The 17,890-nt window shown below is 47.9% G+C and overlaps 1 protein-coding gene across 1 annotated transcript in view; it reads left to right on the top strand.

Moving 5' to 3' along the window:
- The window catches only part of TACR1 (tachykinin receptor 1), a 65,307-nt gene extending 49,745 nt beyond the window's left edge, over positions 1-15,562 (top strand). Inside the window, exons 3-5 of the mRNA XM_088151948.1 lie at positions 12,351-12,501; positions 13,199-13,395; positions 14,323-15,562. Coding sequence (XP_088008074.1) covers positions 12,351-12,501; positions 13,199-13,395; positions 14,323-14,614 — 640 coding nt within the window. The 3' untranslated portion in view covers positions 14,615-15,562. The remainder of the gene's footprint in view (positions 1-12,350; positions 12,502-13,198; positions 13,396-14,322) is intronic.
- Positions 15,563-17,890: the final 2,328 nt, after the last annotated feature.

Genomic DNA, 17,890 nt, shown 5'->3' with positions numbered 1-17,890 from the left:
AATGTTACGGACCTCCGTCCATAGTTCTTCAGGCACTCTGTCTACCAAATCTAATCCTCTAAATCTATTCATCACCTTCACTGTGTACTCATAAGGAATATGATCTAAGTCATATCTGAGTGGTCTAGTGGTTTTCCCTACATTCTTCAATTTAAGCCTAAATTTTGCAGTAAGAAGCTCATGATCTGAGCCACAGTCAGCTCCTGGTCTTGTTTTTGCTGTCTGTATAGAGCTTCTCCATCTTTGGCTGCAAAGTATGTAATCAATCTGGTTTCGGTATTGACCATCTGGTGATGTCCATGTGTAGAGTCGTCTCTTGTGTTGTTGGAAAAGAGTGTTTGCTATGACTAGCTTGTTCTCTTGACAGAACTCTATTAGCCTTTGCCCTGCTTCATTTTGTGCTCCGAGGCCAAACTTGCCTGTTATTCCGATTACTCCTTGACTTCCTACTTTAGCATTCCAATCCCCTATGATGAAAAGGACATCTTTTTTTGGTGCTAGTTCTAGAAGGTGTTGTAGGTCTTCATAGAAGTGGTCAACTTCAGCTTCTTCAGCATCAGTGGTTGGGGCATAGACTTGGATGACTGTGATGTTGAATGGTTTGCCTTGGATTCGCACTGAGATCATTCTGTCGTTTTTGAGGTTGTACCCCATTACTGCCTTTCCCACTCTCTTATTGACTATGAGTGCAACTCCATTTCTTCTAAGGGTTTCTTGCCCACAGTAATAGATATAACGGTCATCTGAATTAAATTCACCCATTCCCGTCCATTTCAGTTCGCTGATTCCCAAGATGTTGATGTTCAGTCTTGTCATCTCATGTTTGACCACATCCAGCTTGCCTTGGTTCATAGATCTTACATTCCAGGTATCTATACAATATTGTTCTTTACAGCATCGGACCTTCTTTTCGCTTCCAGATACATCCACAGCTGAACGTCCTTTCGGCTTTGGCCCAACCGCTTCACTCTTTCTGGAGCTACTTGGAATTGCCCTCCGCTCTTCCCCAGTAGCATATTGGACACCTTCCGACCTGAGGGGCTCATCTTCCGGCGTCATATCTTTTAGCCTTTTGACATTGTCCATGGGGTTTTCTTGGCAAGGATCCTGGAGTGGGTTGCCATTTCCTTCTCCAGTGGACCACATTTTGTCAGAACTCTCTGTCATGACCTGTCCGTCTTGGGTGGCCCTGCACGGTATAGCTCATGGCTTCACTGAGTTACGCAAGCCCCTTCGCCACGACAAGGCAGTGATCCATGAAGGGGTCAGATCTCTATAAATACCCACAAAAGGGTCACATCATCCTGGGCACAGAGAGAACTGCTCCTATCTGTGCTCCTGCTCTCTGAAGATGCCGGTCACAGATGCTGGCGAAACGTTAGGAAACAAAACTTCCAGAACATGGCCACACAGCCTGGAAGACCCACACCAGCCATCGTATTCCGGCCGTGAAAGCCTTCGACAATACATAATAATCCAAGCTGATCTCTACCAGCCAGCAAATTTGCAGGGCAATAAGTCCAAAGAGATTATTTTAAAAACATACAGAAACTACATGGAAGCCACTCACTTCCTCTGGAAGGATACTAATTGAAAGGAATGTGAGAACAGATTAGGCAGCACGTTAATCTCACCTTTCAATGATGGCTCCAGGATAGGCTGCCTGAAGGTTGGACGAGTTGCGGGAAGATCAAACAGGCAGGCAGAAAAGGAATATCGGTCAGACATTAACACAAATGGGGTTTCCTTCAAATGTGTTTAAAGTGGACCTCCTAATGTAGGTGGCCGTCAGAAAACAACATGGACTGATTCCATCTCAGTACTTTGCAAGTTCAAGTAGTAGATGTCATGAGGGAGGTTGAGATGGACAGGCTGTCTAATGACTCCCCCCCCCCCAAAAAAGGCTCCCATTTCTGTTGAAGAAATAAAAACATTTATCAAAAAGAAAAAGAAAAAAAAATCACATTTGCTGCCCAGGAGAGAGAACTCACTGGTTGTATGCTCACATTTGAAATCCTCCTCAGCAAAGAACAGAAGAGAAAAATTATGCACAAGCCCTGTCAGCAGAACAACTCTTTTTCTATATCTGCAGTGCCAAAAATGCGGAAAAACTCTGTGTCAATATGTTCAGAGAAGTCTTGGCTGCAAAATGCACCAAGCCCATCTCAGTGGTATGAACAGAGTGTACAGTTAATGTATCAAAGCTCGCCAAACCACCCCAAGTTAACTAACATAAAGTCTTATGTACTGTATGACAGGGTTCCTCAACCTCATCAATTTTAAGATGGGTGGACTTCAACTCCCAGAATTCCCCAGCCAGCCATGGCTGGGAGTTGAAGTCCACCCATCTTAAAGTTGCTGAGGTTGAGGAACCCTGATGCATAAACTCTTCTAAACACAGTAGAATAGTAGCCTCTGTTTCTGTTTCTCCACTGCTGTCAAAGATTTGGGATCAAAACAATGTTTGCTTCTTTAACATGGACATTTTCTTTGATAGCCCAGTTTGGATGAGGACATTCAGAGAGGGTGGCTATGTTCATAGTACACCTTGGAGCAGTCTTTGGCCAGCCACATTTTAGATTAGCATATTGTGCCCACTGCATGGCCGGTTTATGACTTAGTAAATCCTTTGAGCCCAGATATATATTTTTTAGGGAGAGCTGCTGGTATGTGCGAATCTCAGATAGAAGTAAGGATATGAGAAGCTGGAAGGATGGACTACAAATGGGTACAAAAGTAATAAATACATTTGACACAGTTAGGTCAGTGATTGGGGTCCAGGAACATAATCATTGACTTATGTGAAGGTGCCAATTGAGGATGGAAAGGCGAAAGGAGGGGTGGTGGATGAACCCATTGCAATTCAGCTGCTGTAGAAACTAGATAGACCCATGTGGATCTTCATCTAATATGACCATCACTCAGGTGTTACTCTGGCAATGGAAGGGACAGCTGGATAAACCACAAGGGATCTGAGCCAGGAATTCAGCCCAATATGGTTTGCTCATTAAAGTCAGTGAAAGGTTCAGTGTGTGACCCAGGTACATTGGTGTCTTAGGGACAGATCATTCCTCACTGTTGGCCATACCCAACCTGTAAGAACTTCAAAGGGTGAGGAAAGAGAGCCAGCCCTCTGTAGTCTTCAATGGTGGGTCAGCAAAGGCCAGCAAGAGAAGATTCATCTTAGGAAACAAGAATGGTACCTCCTTGCATGAAAGATGGGGTGTCACTACATCACCTGTCCTGAAGAACAGGACTTTTCACTGCATGAAATTTGCTGCCTTCATGGCTAAACTCTATGCTGCCTTTTCCCCTCCCAAATCATTGCAATTATGTGATATTCTGAAGGCTGTCCCCTACTTGGGCTGTGGACAAAATTAAGGCAATGTCAGGGACACATGACAGGACAAAGTTGTTGCCAAGGCATGATTGAGCCAAGATTAAGTGTAAATGCCCTAAGTGGTTTTATCATCCCTCAGACTGGCCTCTAGAAATTGAGATTGGGCAGTGTCCCCTTTGGCCTTGTAGAGTTGAGATGGGTAATTTCCATGTTTTTATGGGAAGCCAGGACCAAGGGCAGAATAGTCAGGCCAAATCAAACAGGAGAAAAGCAAATGATTCTACTGTACTCTGTAGCAGCAATGTTAATGAAAAAAATTATTTCTCCATCTCAGAACATTTAACATTTCCAAATGTTTAAAGCCTTCTACAATCTGGCCAGAGCGAATATAGATTGGAAAGTCCTTTTCACCCATTGGCCCTTGCAGATAGAATTTTGTTTAATTGGACAAGGTGTTGCAAAGATAGGGCTTACCAAGTGTGGCTTATTCCACGTCCAAGACACTGTCAGGAAGCTGCATACAAGCAGTTCTAAAACAAATTCGCTGAATCTGCTTAAGCTTAATCCTGGCCAAAAAGAAGATATGATTGGTTGGTGGAACTGAGGATTATAGAAGTAGTCTCTGTTTGTTCACAGCATGGTATGCTCCTGGACCAGATTCTCTTATGGAATTCCAAGTGACAACAGTGACTAGGAGCATCTTGTACCAATTTTGACGTGTCAGTGAAGGTCTTTCCTAGAACATTAGGTCTAGCCTCTTCAGATTCGAATTACTCTACCTCTTGAAGATAGCATGGATATCTCCTTTGGTTCAAAATACACTGGTTGGATTTTTGTCTGGAATCAAACCAGAACTAGACAAAGAATTGTAATCCAGTTGCATACTAAAAATATTTTCAGGAATTAACAACTTCAGACCAATCATCATGTCTGCTAGAATAAAACGACCTCATGTTTGCCTTCTAAAACCAAAAAGCTCATCTGTAGGAGTTTGTTCTATAATTGTGAACCATCACAGCCACACAACCCTTGGCAGAGACACAATATGGAAGGTCTAAAATTACAAGACAAGAATTTGTCTTCATCAAATTCATTTGGGAAGACAAGCATTTGTCATCTCCCCACTCCCCTTGCAAAGCAGCAGTCTCTAAAGCAAGACCTGATCGTTGTGCGTGTGAGCGAAGGGAAGGAGGAGGGTGGCGAGTGAAGAAAGACCGGGGTAGGGGGGAGGCTTACCCAAGCAACTTGCGACCTCCCCTGCTGGCTTCCCCATTGACTTTGCTTGTGGGAAGCTGGCAGGGAAGGTTGCAAATGGTGATCGTGTGACCGCGGGACGCTGCTCCTGTCCTAACTGTGAGCTGGTTGCCAAGCACCTGAATTTTGTTCACATGACCACAGGGGTGCTGCAATGGGCAGAACTCCGAGGACTGGTCATAAGTCCCTTCCTTCAGCACCATTGTAACTTTGAACAGTTGCTGAACAAATGATCATGACTCGAGGACTACCTGTATTATAAAAGCAATATCACTGAATGATCTTTATGTCATTTCAAATTACCCCTGGTAATTTCATCGATTTGCATCTTAATGGGAATACTTTGGGGGATTTTTGAATATATTTTAGTACATGTGGCAATCTTTAAGTCAATTTAAATGTCCCTCTTGTTAATGAGTTTGTGTGCTGCTACCCAAAGAAAAACTCCTTCTCCAATTTTGGATAATTTACCAGGTTTGGGAAGCACTGGGCAAAGGGGTCTAAGCTGGGTGGGAATTCCTAGAAAAGGAGATAGTCAAAACATTCTTTTAAATAAATCCATTAGGGAAAAAATAGCTCACAGAAGGAGAAGCCAGTGTGACTGCACAGAAATCTTAGGGAAAGTCTGGAAATCAGAATGTGTTCATCAGAGTACATGGATTTATAGATGGATAGATAAATATGCAAGGTGGAAAAAGGAATTGGTCGCCAAGAAAGAATGTATATAGAGGTTGCCCAGAATTGTTGAGATTATGTCAGAAAGGCTAGAACTGAGATTTACAAAGGATGTTAAAAAGGAATTTATTTTTCAATATTTTTAGATGTCCTAAATAAAAAGGAAGAAAAATGAAAGAGTATACCAGATATTCATTAAAGATGGGAAAGGGAAACAGATAACAAAGAAAAGATAGCATTATTCAACTCCTATTTGGTCTCAGTCTTCTCTGGGAAGTTATGCATTCCACCAGAGCTGATGGAAGGAGCAGGGTTCCAGCTCCAGTTTGGTAGAAGCCTAGTGAGAAATATCTACTGACTTTGATAGCATCTTGGGCTACTGACAGACTGCCTGTCAGGTTCAGCTGGCACTGCACGCCTAGGAACTTGCCCAGCCGCGCTTTAGTCAATTTCAAGCTAATGAATGGGCCCCCTGGCGCCACTTCACTAATCTGGAGCGGATGCGTTGTGTTAAGCCAGAGGGCCGTGGGCGCTATAGTCACGAGAGTTTCTCTGTCGAACGGGGCAAACCTTACATAAAGCCAGGACTCCCATTGAGTGCTACCCGGTACACACCAAGGAGCGCTCACCTTTTTTCCCTGCAGCCAAGACCGGAGAGGAATCGATTAACGGCACCAGGAGATGGCAAGCGATGGGGAAACCGCTTGCCAGCTGGGCAACCAGGAGCCCAGGTCCGAAGGCGTGATGGCGGGACCAGTCCGGGGCGAATGGCGCACGGACACAGCCAAGAGGGCGCCAGAGGACGGGTGGTCGTTCGGCGGGGGCAGGAACCCCAACGGGTCACCAGCATGGGGGGGTCGCGAGGAGTCGTGACTCGGAACCCAAGGCCCGGGAGCGTGAGGAACGATTCACCCGACTGGAGGCCAAGATCGAGCAGCGGATGGACACTGTCCAAGTGATGTTGCAGACCATCTTCCGGCGGGGCAAGGCCTCAGGGGCAGAGTCGCAGGCAAAGAAGGAATCGGGCGATGCCAGCAGCAGTGAGGGTACAAACTCAAGAAGCTGCACGGAGCCTAGACCAGAGGTTGCGCAGATGGCTCCAGTCCCTAGCGTGAGGAAGAGGGGACCCACAACCACGGCAGGTTCGCGGGGCGCCAAGCGGGCGCTCAGCAGCGGGATGGAGCCAGAGGGCTTGACGGGACGTGCGGTTCCCGGGAGCAGCAGTGCAGGGTCCAGGAGCCAGGAGCCGGAGGAGAGGCTGGACCGGCTGGAGGGCGACCTCCAGCAGCAGACGACAGCTGTACCGGGCATGCGGGAGGCATGGCGTGGCGGACCCAGGGCCCCGGCTGGGGCAGCCGCAGAGGGCGGCGTGGAGACCAGGCTAGCAGAAGTGGTCAGCCTGACGGGGAGCACGAAGGGGGGTCGGCGGCCAGCAGAGGTGCCCCAATTCAGGAGCTCAAGGAGCGAGCTCTTGGGGGGCCCCCAGCCACTAACCTATCTCCGTACGCAGGACAGGCTCCACTCAGAGATCCAGGGGGGAGCACCCAGTAGGGACGACCTGGAGGCTCTAGTGAAGTGGAGCTGGCTGGCGGAGACGGCGGGGGATGCCGGAGACCGGGGGAAGCGAGAGGCGCGAGCCCCGATACCAGCCACAGCGGACCAAAGTGAGGCAGCACCAGAGGCAAGGCGCAGGAGCCGATGGAGGATCGAGGTTGGAAACGCCCGGCAGACTGCAGGGACCTGCTACCGGTGTGGAGGCAAGGGGCATCGGATGGTGCAGTGCCCGTCGAGCCAGGGGGTCTTGGCGAGCTGCACAAAGGACGGGGGCCGGTGATTCCCGGTTACAAGGAACCCCGACCGATCCTGGGAGGAGACAACAGCTAGTGGAGTGGTGTGCAGCGGAGCTGGCTGGCTCACGAGGAAGCCCGGCTCTGCGAGGAGGGGAGAGCGAGCCAGCGGGAGGCGACGGCCGGCGACGCTGAGGCGCACCCCAGAGCAGCCAACGGAGTGGCAGCATGAGGAAGGGCGGGACAGAAGAAACTACTCGCCCATGAGGATCAGGGTCCACCTCAAGGGGGTGAGATAGGAAGCAGAGGCAAAAGTCGACGCCTTGCTGGATTCAGGATGCACTCACTGCCTGATCCACCTGGTACTGGCATCCGCGCTGGGGCTCAGAGTGAGGAGACTCAGGGAGCCCCTCGCACTTAGCCGGTTGAATGGATCGACGGCAGGGGGGGACCCGGCGCAGTATCGCACTGAGCCGGTCAGTTTGACAGTGGGGACAAGCCGGGAGGAGCTAGGCTTGGTAGTTGCCCCGGTGGCCGACCATGCACTAGTGCTGGGGCTGGCATGGCTTACGCGCCAGAACCCGCACATCGATTGGGTGGCCAAGACGGTGCGGTTCGGCGGCACCACCAAGCAGACGGGGTCGAGCCGCGGAGGTGGCACGGGAACAGGGGGCCCCACAGAACTCGGTGAGGTGGCGGCTGCGCAAGGAGCCGAGGGCCGGCGAGCTGCAGCAGCAACGGCAATGGGGCCCGGGCAACCAACCGCACACGAGGTGGCAAGTGCACGAGAGAGTGTGGCAGCAGAGACAGTGCGATTCGACGGCACCACCGGGCAGGCCAGGTCGAGCTGCGGAGGCGGCGCGGGAGCTGAGGACCCCACAGAGCTGGGTGAGGTGGCGACTGCGCGACGGAGAGCCGAGGGCCGGCAGGCCGCAGCAGCGACAGCAGCGGGGCCCGGGCGACCAACCGCATGTGAGGCGAATACGAGGACGGCGCCAAGGGCGACCGACAAACGAGGGGGGTCAGAGACCACCGAGGTGGCGGTGGCATCGACGACGAAGGGCCCTGCAGCAACGCAGGGGTCGGCTACAGCAGAGACGGTGGCAGCGGGAACCGAGGGCCCCGTGGCAAAGCAGGCGGCGATCACACTGGCATCAAGAGCGGGGGCAGGAACGGCGCCGGGAGCCGACTGGTCCGCGCCAAGCGTGAGTGAAGCAACCGGCGGTAGACCAAGACCTGGCCGCGGCCAGGGGGACCTGGAGGGTTGTAGGACCCTGAGGGAGCCGCTGCTCGAATCGATGGACCCAAGGAGGACGACCCAGCTGGAGGTGAAAGGCGCAGCCCAACCCCCAAGGGAGAAGCAGGGGAAGGGAGCCGAGCTGGAGCTGAGGCGGCGCTGTGCGGAGGCGAGCGAGGGAGACCCCTGGTTGGTAAACAACAAGGACTCCCTGAAGAAACAAGGGACCTGCTGGGAGCACAAGGGGAGGCTCTACGTTCCAGAAGCTTGCCGGGTGGATGTGCTCCGGAGAGGGCACACCGAGGACACTACGGGACATTGTGGGTTTGTTAGGACTTTCCACCTCCTGCGTGAACAGTTCTGGTGGATACGAGGGAGTACGTGGCCAGCTGCTCGACGTGCGCAGCGGCGAAGGAAGGGAAGGAGAACCTTCGGGGACCCGTCCTATAAGTGACTCGGCCATGGTAAGGCCAAAGCCCCAAGCCAAGGAAAGGCACACCGTTATGGCAGATTGGGGGGGCAGCACCCTAGTAGCCCAATTAAGAGGGGGACTTGTCTTCAGGGGGGCGGTATGTCAGGTTCAGCTGGCACTGCACGCCTAGGAACTTGCCCAGCCGCGCTTTAGTCAATTTCAAGCTAATGAATGGGCCCCCTGGCGCCACTTCACTAATCTGGAGCGGATGCGTTGTGTTAAGCCAGAGGGCCGCGGGCGCTATAGACAAAGGAGAGATCAGCGAATTGAGGAAGAGATCAGCGCGCGAGGGGATGCTCCCGGCTGGGCGCGCGACAGAAGCCCCAACGAAGGCAACGACCATGCAACAATCAAAGAAACAAGAGAACTGGGCTGAACCTGCCATTCCAGTAGAAGGGGGGGATTACAGGGGGCAATCTGCAAGCTAATTTGTAATATGTAGACAACTATAAAGGAGTAATGTAAATGTACCAAGCCAGTCCTGGCTTTGCTTGTGACTGCTACGTTACGCATGAGTAAACCTCTTGTGAACCACACGTGTCACGAGAGTTTCTCTGTCGAACGGGGCAAACCTTACACTGCCTACATCTCTAGATATTCTGGAGATTTGGTGAAGCATTGAAGAACTAAACGAGGGCAAATGTCCGGTTCAAAAAGAGAAAACCCTAATTAAACCCAATCCTTATTAATGAAATGGTGAAATTTGAACTAGATAATGCCACTATTAGATGGGCTCGTAATTAGCTGAATGACTGCACCCAGAGAACACTCATAAATGGCTCCACATCAGACTGGAGAGCAGAATTAGGTGGCAGGCCACAAGGGTCTGTTCAAGGGCCTTTGCTGATCGACTTTTATTTATATCTGGATAAAAGTTGAGGGGATGATCATCAAATTTATAGGTGACACAGGGTTAGGAGGAATGGCTGATATATTGGAAGAGAAACAGACAGCCTTGAATGGTGTATTAGAATGATCAGGATGATATTTAAGAAGGAGAAGTTGAAAGTTGTGCATCTGGAGAGAGAAAATCTCCGAAAGGCAGAATGGGATTGGCAGTAGTACATGTGAAAAAGATCTGGGTGTTCTAGTAGATCACAAGTTAAAGATGAGCTGGCACTGTGATGCAGCTGCTAAAAAAGCAAATGCTATTTTGGCATATATTACCAGGAACACATCATGTGGAGCAATTGTCCCAGTGTCCTCTGCCTTGATCGGGCCCCACTTGGAATACTGTGTGTAGGTCTAGCCGAAGCGGTCTGAAAAAGATATTGAGCAAGTTTGGAGGGGGCTGCCAAGATGGCGAAGGATCCTATGAGGAATGGGTAAAGGAACTGAGAATGTTTAGCCTGCAGAAGAGAAGGTTGATGGAAGATACAATAACTGTCTTTGTGGATCTAAAGGGTGTCATACAGAGGGGAGCGTAGACTTGTTCTCTCTTACCCTGGAGGACAGAACCAGAAACAATTGGCTGAAACTACAGGAAAGTAGATTCCAGTTAGATAAGAGGAATTTCCTGATGGCAAAGGCCGTCAACCAAGGGAATAGGGTGCCTCACGAACAGAGGTGTTCCCTATCATGAAGGTCTTTAAACAAGAGCTAGATAGACATCTGTCCGAAATGATTTAGCAGACCCTGCACTGATCATCTGGCAGTTTGACCAGAGGGCCTCTGAGGTCATTTTCCAACTCTATGATTCTGCAAATGCAGGGAACTACTTAGCAGTCACTCTGACACCAATATCTGGGATGATTTCACAGCAAATCATCAAGCAATCAGTCTGTAAGGACTTGGAAATGCTGCAATCATCACTGTAAGTCAGTGTGACTTCAAGAAGAGTAAGTTTTGCCAGATTAATCTGATGTATTTTTTTCTCATATTACTACTTTGTCATGGAAATCTGTAGAGATAATATCACTTGATTTTAGCAAAGTATTTGATAAAATAGACTGTGACATTCTTAGCTTGCTATTTAAGTGTGGGTTGGGTGGCATCATTATTAAGTAAATATATAGTCATCTTAAAAATGGTATTCAAAGAATGTTCAGCAATGTTCCTCATCAAACTATAGCAAGCTATCAATTGAGGTGACACAGGATTTGATCCTGGCTTAATACTCTTCCCCACTTTTATTAATGATTTGGCTGAAGAGGTAGAAGGAATGGTTATCAGGTTTGCAGATGATTCAAAGCTGATTGGAATATCCAGAAGGGCAAACACAATTCAAAATAATCTTGATGGATAAAAGAAGTGAGCTAATAACAGAATGACATTTAACCCACATCAATGGAAAGTTCTTCACTTGGGAAAAAGAAATATGTGAATTAGTAATAGGATCTTGGAATGGAAGTGGATCAGAAGCTGAATATGAGCCAGCAGAAAGATGGTTGTGAAAAGGACAAATGTATCCATGGAAGCATCATTTCCATCATGAAGAGTTACAGTTACAGTTTAATCATTATTGGTCATAAACCAGTTCAAGTATTGCGTCTATTTCTAGCTATCCCATTTTAAGAAAGTTCCAGACACACTGGAAAAGGTTCAAAGAGGGTGCTCAGGAGACCCAAGGGTTGGATCCTCTTTATTATTTTATTTATAAATCAAATTTATATGGCTGCCCATCTCATGAAAAGTGACTCTGGGCAGCATACAACGGTCAGATAAAAGCAACACATATATTAAACCATCATTATAAAAATATAAAAATCCGTATTAAAGATTAAACATTATTAAAAACAAAATATACAAACCCCAGGCAAAGAGAGAGTGAATAAATCCACCTTAGTAGTAGAGCCATCTGAACATGTCTCCGGTTCCCTGGGCCCCCCAAGCCTGGTGACATAACGAGGTCTTGAGGGACTTCTGAACATCAAGAGGGATGGAGCTAACCTAATTTTGGGAGGGGGGGGAAAGAATATTCCATAAGGTGGGTGCCATGGCAGAGGAAAGACAAGGTGTATGATGGCCCTCTGCAAATTCCTGACAGGATACCACTCAGACACAGGTCTAGGGCTGTTCTCTTTCATTCCACCATGATGGGCATGGCATGATGGTTAATGTTACAAGGAGACAGATTTTGGTTCCATGCGTGAACAGAGCTGTTTGCTGGTGGAACCAGCGGGCTTCCCTTTATTGGGTGGGTTCAAGCAGAGGCTGGACAGACATCTGTCTGGGGTGCTTTCATTTGGACTCCTTCCCTGGGCAGGAGGTGGGATTGAATGCCCCACGTGGTCCTTTCTAATTCTGTGATCCTGTATCCTGCAGGTCATTGTTGAGATATCTATCTGTGTGTTGTTAAGAATGGACACCAACTTGATGGCACATAACCAGTATTGGTAGGGGACTAAAAGTATTAGAAAGATTTTTCCCAAGTTGTCAGGTGTATCATCTAGAAATTCAGCCTAAAGCCTGTTTTTCTTCCTCAAAAAAGCAAGTTACACCATCATATATTTGTCGTGAAATTGTAGCAATGTTCCAACTTGCAGATGCATTTGTAACCAAGAGTAAGGTGGGCAGGATGTTCAGGCTGGGGGGAAAGCACCTCTTTTATTGTCAGATTCTTAACACTTGTCCCATTTATTCCAGGTATCAGTTCTGTATGACTATACTAGTCTACATCTTGCCACTCATAGTGATAGGCTATGCCTATATTATGGTGGGCATCACCTTGTGGGCTAGTGGGATACCAGGGGACTCTTCGGACCGCTATCATGAACAAGTATCTGCCAAGCGCAAGGTAAGGGGATTGGACTATCAGGAGAAACTAAACCAGAAGGAAAATCCCTGCCAAGTTGAAAGGATGCATCCTCAGTTTAGTTCAAGGCCCACATGTTGACTGAATAGACAGAGCTAGAAACAGGTAGCTAAGCTCTCTTGCCAATCATTTGGAGTCACTTGAGATCAGTTATTTCAAGAATGGGAAAGGAGTGACCCTCTAGATATCACCCCACTAACACCAGATAGCATAACTAATGATAATGGATGCTGGGAATTGTAGTTCAGCAATATCCCAAAGGCCTTAGGTTCTCCATTCCTATTCTATGTCATTGAGTTACATAAATTAAAAATTAGCATATTCTAATTCCCATCTTGTAACTTGGCTCGTTCTCACAAAGGATCAAATAAACATAATACCATTAATGTTGTGAAGAAGCTCTTGCATTCTTTGAAGAGTGAAAGGAAGAATCAGAAGGTTGCAGTCCAGCTCAGGACCCTGGCAAGGGATGTGATGTCAGGCTTGACATCTTCCCGCAGCTGGCCTGCTGTTTCCAAGCCCCAGAGCAGTTACAGATATTTCTCTCCTTGCATGGCGGTAATGTTCTGTGAACCCCATGGGCCTCAGCACCACTAGCCAGCTGGAGCTGCCTTCTTGCCTCTTCATTTCGACTTCTTGCTAATGGTTAAACAACTTGATGGCTCTCCTTGTCTGGCAGGTTGTCAAGATGATGATAATCGTGGTTTGCACCTTTGCCATTTGCTGGCTGCCTTACCATGTCTACTTCCTTCTACAACTTTTTAAAGTTGAAGCGTACTCAGAAAAGTACATCCAGCAGGTCTACTTGGCTATCATGTGGTTGGCCATGAGCTCCACTATGTACAACCCAATTATTTATTGTTGTCTCAATGACAGGTAAGACCTTCTCTTTTGGATGTGCTTATTATTATGACAGGTTCAGTTGAATAATAAAACTAAATCAGATTCATGCATGTCAGTTGTGACCAAATATGGTCACTTCATTACTGTAATGCCAAACTCCGGAGTTGGGCTGGTTTTACAATAGTGGGTGGTCAGTCAGGCTACTAGTAGAGTCTTTTGAAGCTTGGCCTCTGAACATGATCCATTTTTGCAAATTGCTTTTCTCCAGAAGGCGTAATCGAGGACACTGCTGCATTGTTTACATTCCCCTAAAGTTCAGGATTGCCCAGCACCGAATGTGCTTTGCTACTTCTCAAGTAGTGTTGTTCTGTTGGGTAAACAAAGAAGGCTCCCCTAAGATTAGTGAAACTGGGTAAAAGAAGTTGATTGGCTGTTCATTCACTTTACAAAGCTGCATGAGTTGAAACAGGGGTAGGCAAGATTGCATGAATGAAGCAACTCCATAGTAACTCGGAATCCAGCTTCTTTCTTGGGAAGCCACCTTCACAAGTTGCAGCTGCCACACCATGCAGTTAAAAGTGTGGGCAGGGGCATCAAGGGGGAGGGGTGTCTACTAGAATACCAACAGTCTGAGGGGTGACATTGCAGTGGGGGCAGCATTTCCTCCTGCTTTACCCAGGATGCAAAGTAAATAAAATTACAGTACAAATCATGCACATTAACATAATTTGTGCAAATTGGGCTCTGTTTTTAACAGCACAGGGAATGCAGCTTTTCTTAGCACAGGATGAATGTTAAATATTAATACAGAAGACACTTGAAACATGTCAGCTCCGAGGATAATGAAAGGCGTAGCATTTCACAGGCCGAACGGAAACCCGGCTTGGCCGGTCCCAAGGCGGCTTTGGCAGGCGCTGGGCAGGCTCTCATGCAGCTGCTGTGCTCTGTCTCCTTCCTCAGGTTCCGGCTCGGCTTCAAGCGCGCTTTCCGCTGGTGCCCGCTTGTCCATGCCAGCGAATACGAAGGACTGGAAATGAAGTCGGCCAGGTACCTCCAGACCCAGAACAGCATGTACAAGGCCAGCCGGATGGAGACGACGGTCTCGTCCGTCATTGGCAACCCAGAGGAGGAACTTGATGACAGCAGCAAATCCAGGCGCCTCTCCGTCGATCTGACCTCCAACGGCTCCTCCCGCAGTGACACTAAAACTGTCTCAGAGAGCCTGAGTTTCTACTCCAATACGCTTTCCTGAGCAGACTCGAGACGTGGCCACACTTGTGATGCCATTTTCATTTCTCTCATGGTGCCCCCTCCCCCAGCAAACAGGCCATTCCTGGGACTGTGCATGAAGCTTTCCTTCTTATTCCATGTGGTTTGTCAGATGTTGCTGTTCTCCATTCATAAGAGGATTCCTAGTTATGATCCTGGGCTGGACAGAAAGATCGGTCCATTCATCCCATCTGGCCTTTCCTCCTCCACGTGCCCAGGATCTTTAGGCAGGAGTCATTTGGTCGTCTCCCCTCTTTCGAGTTGCCATTGCGGAAGGAGGGATGAGACTGAAACTTTTTTTTTTTTTTTAATTTGAGGGGTGCAAATGAAATGTTTACAAAGTTGGAGTTTCAAACATTAATTCTTTTTGGAAACTTGAACTCAGTTCAAAATCCACATTAACCATTTCTTATACAAATCAGAAGATTTGAATTTATATATTTTGTTCTGATACTGTTTTGTTCCAAAATGCACTTTGAGTTACTTTCCTTGAATAACTGGTATACTTCCAGGATCGCTTTTCTTCCATCCATCCATCACCTTTTTTTCCTGGGGTTGGAGAAAGGCCCTTGACTGCCTCTAGTGAGGCGAATTAGTTCTGTCTGAGGATCCCAGCCCTGCTTGGCATGCCATCCCCAGCACGAGGCTATGTTCAAGACTTTCTTAGTGCTTAGTCCCCTCAGTGCAAACATTAGAACCCATTACATGTAGAAAACCACAGGAAGAAAGGTTCAGCTCTATTTCTTCTATTAGCAAGAGATGTTTCTTCTTCTTTCATGGGAAAAGATTGCAGCCCTACAGCCATCCACCCAAAACATCACTTGGGATTTTCCAGAATCTCCCAACATGATCATAGAAATTGGCCAGGACATGTTTGAATCTTCCTTGACATTTTCTCCTTACATGACCAGCAAAGCAGAGAGGCTGGAGCGGGGGGGGGGGGGGGGGGCAGCAGCCTGTCAACCTGTAAACTTCAGGAACGATGCCTTTTTGCAGCAAACATGGCTTGAGCTAAGTTGCGGCTGGCCAAGGACCAAGATGAATGCGTGATTGTAATGCAGAGCCTGTTTCGGCACCAAGCTCCTGTGACAGGGATGAATAGGTGCTGGCTCTAATAAGACTGAGCCAAATAGCATCTTAGGAAAGCTGTGTGGTAATAAAATAATGAAACGGGATGGAATGAATTGTGAATGGAAGTATAGGAGGCACGTTTCAGCGTGAGCCATATATCCCCAAAGTCGTCACGAGGGAACCTTCAGCCCCTGAAGCAAGTGACCTCTTCCAGTTATGGGGAAATGTGGAGGGTACAAGAGAGGCACATGGACCTCCAACTCTCATCGTGGCCCAAGTGCTGTGCTGCCTCAGCCCAGGCTTACAGGAACAACAATATCAGTTCCTGTTACATACAGCAGAGCGGGATGAACGCTCGCCTGAGCCAGTACGAAAAGTCTTCTCCGAAGAGATTACAAACTAAAGTCAGTGGTTCGGTCACCTGCCACCTAACTCTGAACATACGTGTGCCTCCACACCTACAATACCTTTGTAACGAACCTCTTGTGTGACAGAATATTTTTCACTGCGTAGCATCCTGTACAACCACACAGCAGCTGGGGGGTAATTGCTGACTGTCCTGGAAAATGGTGCAGCCCAGTTTTTCACAGGCAAATGGCCGAACACAACCGTTGTTAAAGGACTCTTGCAGTATCTCCACAAATGGCAGAGGAGCAGCGTCACCAAGCCATGACACTTGCGCCAAGGCCCTCTCTTGCAATGGGCCCAGAATGTGGTGGTGTGGGCGGTGATGTGCACGGGACACTGCTGCTCTGTGAGCTGCGCTGGTTGTTGGGTGCTTCTGGGTGCGATTAAAGGTGCTGGTTAATACCTTAAAAGCCCTTCATGGCCTGGGGTCTGGTTACTTGTAGCTACCTATCTTCCACTGTTTCTGCCCATTCACTAAGACTTGGCAGAATGAGTACATTCCAGGCCCCGTTAATTAAACAGTGTCATCTGTCAGGACCTAGAAATGTGCCTTCGCTGTCACAACACCTGCTCTCTGGAATAGGATCCCCCTGCAGATCGATATGGCTCCCACCCGGACGATGTTCCAAAAATCTTTGAAGGCCTAGCTGTTCCCCCAGGGTGGGGCGGCTGCGGAGCCCCTCCCTGTAAGCTTCCCCCCTCCCCTGTTTTGCTTGGTTTCTGTTCTCTTCTGGGTGGACTGTGATCTGTTTCTCGATTGTTATTGTTCTTGGTTCTAAAGTGTCCACTGCCCAGAGTCCTTTGGAGCTGGGCAGCCTCATGAATAAACAAAGCAAGCAAGAAGCAACTGACAGCTCAGCCCTCAGTGGTGAGTCATAGGATGCTCGGACTGCTGCGTGACTGAATGTAAGAAGCTCCCTGCTGGGTCAGACCCAACCACTTCTCCGCGGTTGCTTTCGATAAGTCCACACAGAAGGACTGAAGGCAGTATCTCCTCTTTCTTCCCTGCAACCGTTGTTCTGCCTGGTGGTGTACCAGTCCCCCTCTGCCAACCCCCAAAGGATTGGTCCGTAGATATATGTGCACCACGTGAAGTTTTCGCCGTTAAGTGGTGCCTTCTTGTATGAATGGACCATCAGCAAATCAGACATGATTTTTAGGAAGCCTCCACCCCTGCTTTTTATTCTGCTGTGAGACAACTAGGGAGTGAAGAATCAAGCAGTGCAATTGCACGTTTGAACCAGACTGAAAAGCGGATAGGACTTTTGAGGGCAGAGACAATGTCTTCGTTTGCCATATATACGTAGTTTCTTTCTTCTGCACATTGTACAAGTTTGGGGGCCACTTTGTATGTGCCTACATATTTTTTACTTAAATTTGCAGCAAGGTAGTCATAGATGAAAGTTGTAGCTTTTGCTGTGAAATGAAGAAAGGGTTCGGAAACGTGACCTGTATCCTGTCCTTGTACTCAGACGCTGTTGCTGTTTATGAAACGTTGACAGGCCAAGGTAAAGCATTCCCATCAGAACAGCTCATGTACCCAACTGCATCATATTTTGTGAGCCAAAGCCTTATAATTAAAGTTTTCTTGAGTTCTGGGTGTTCACAATAAAAGAAATCTTAGAAGAACTGAAAAGAGATCTTTTGCCAGTGTACATGACAGTAAGACTGTAATGGAGGTTTTAATGGAATTTTTGCCCAAGAATACTAAATAAAATTTCGATCCTAGAAAAACTGTTTACAAAAGAATAAAATCTACATTTCTTTCCAGCTAGGGAAA

The sequence above is a fragment of the Python bivittatus genome, unplaced genomic scaffold (genome assembly GCF_059951505.1).
Source record: "Python bivittatus isolate LINGU-HERP-01145 unplaced genomic scaffold, Pbiv_v1 ctg000680_np1212, whole genome shotgun sequence".
In the NCBI taxonomy this organism is placed as follows: Eukaryota; Metazoa; Chordata; class Lepidosauria; order Squamata; family Pythonidae; genus Python; species Python bivittatus.
The sequence above is the reverse complement of the archived record's forward strand: the minus strand, read 5'-3'. Positions and strand labels throughout refer to the sequence as shown.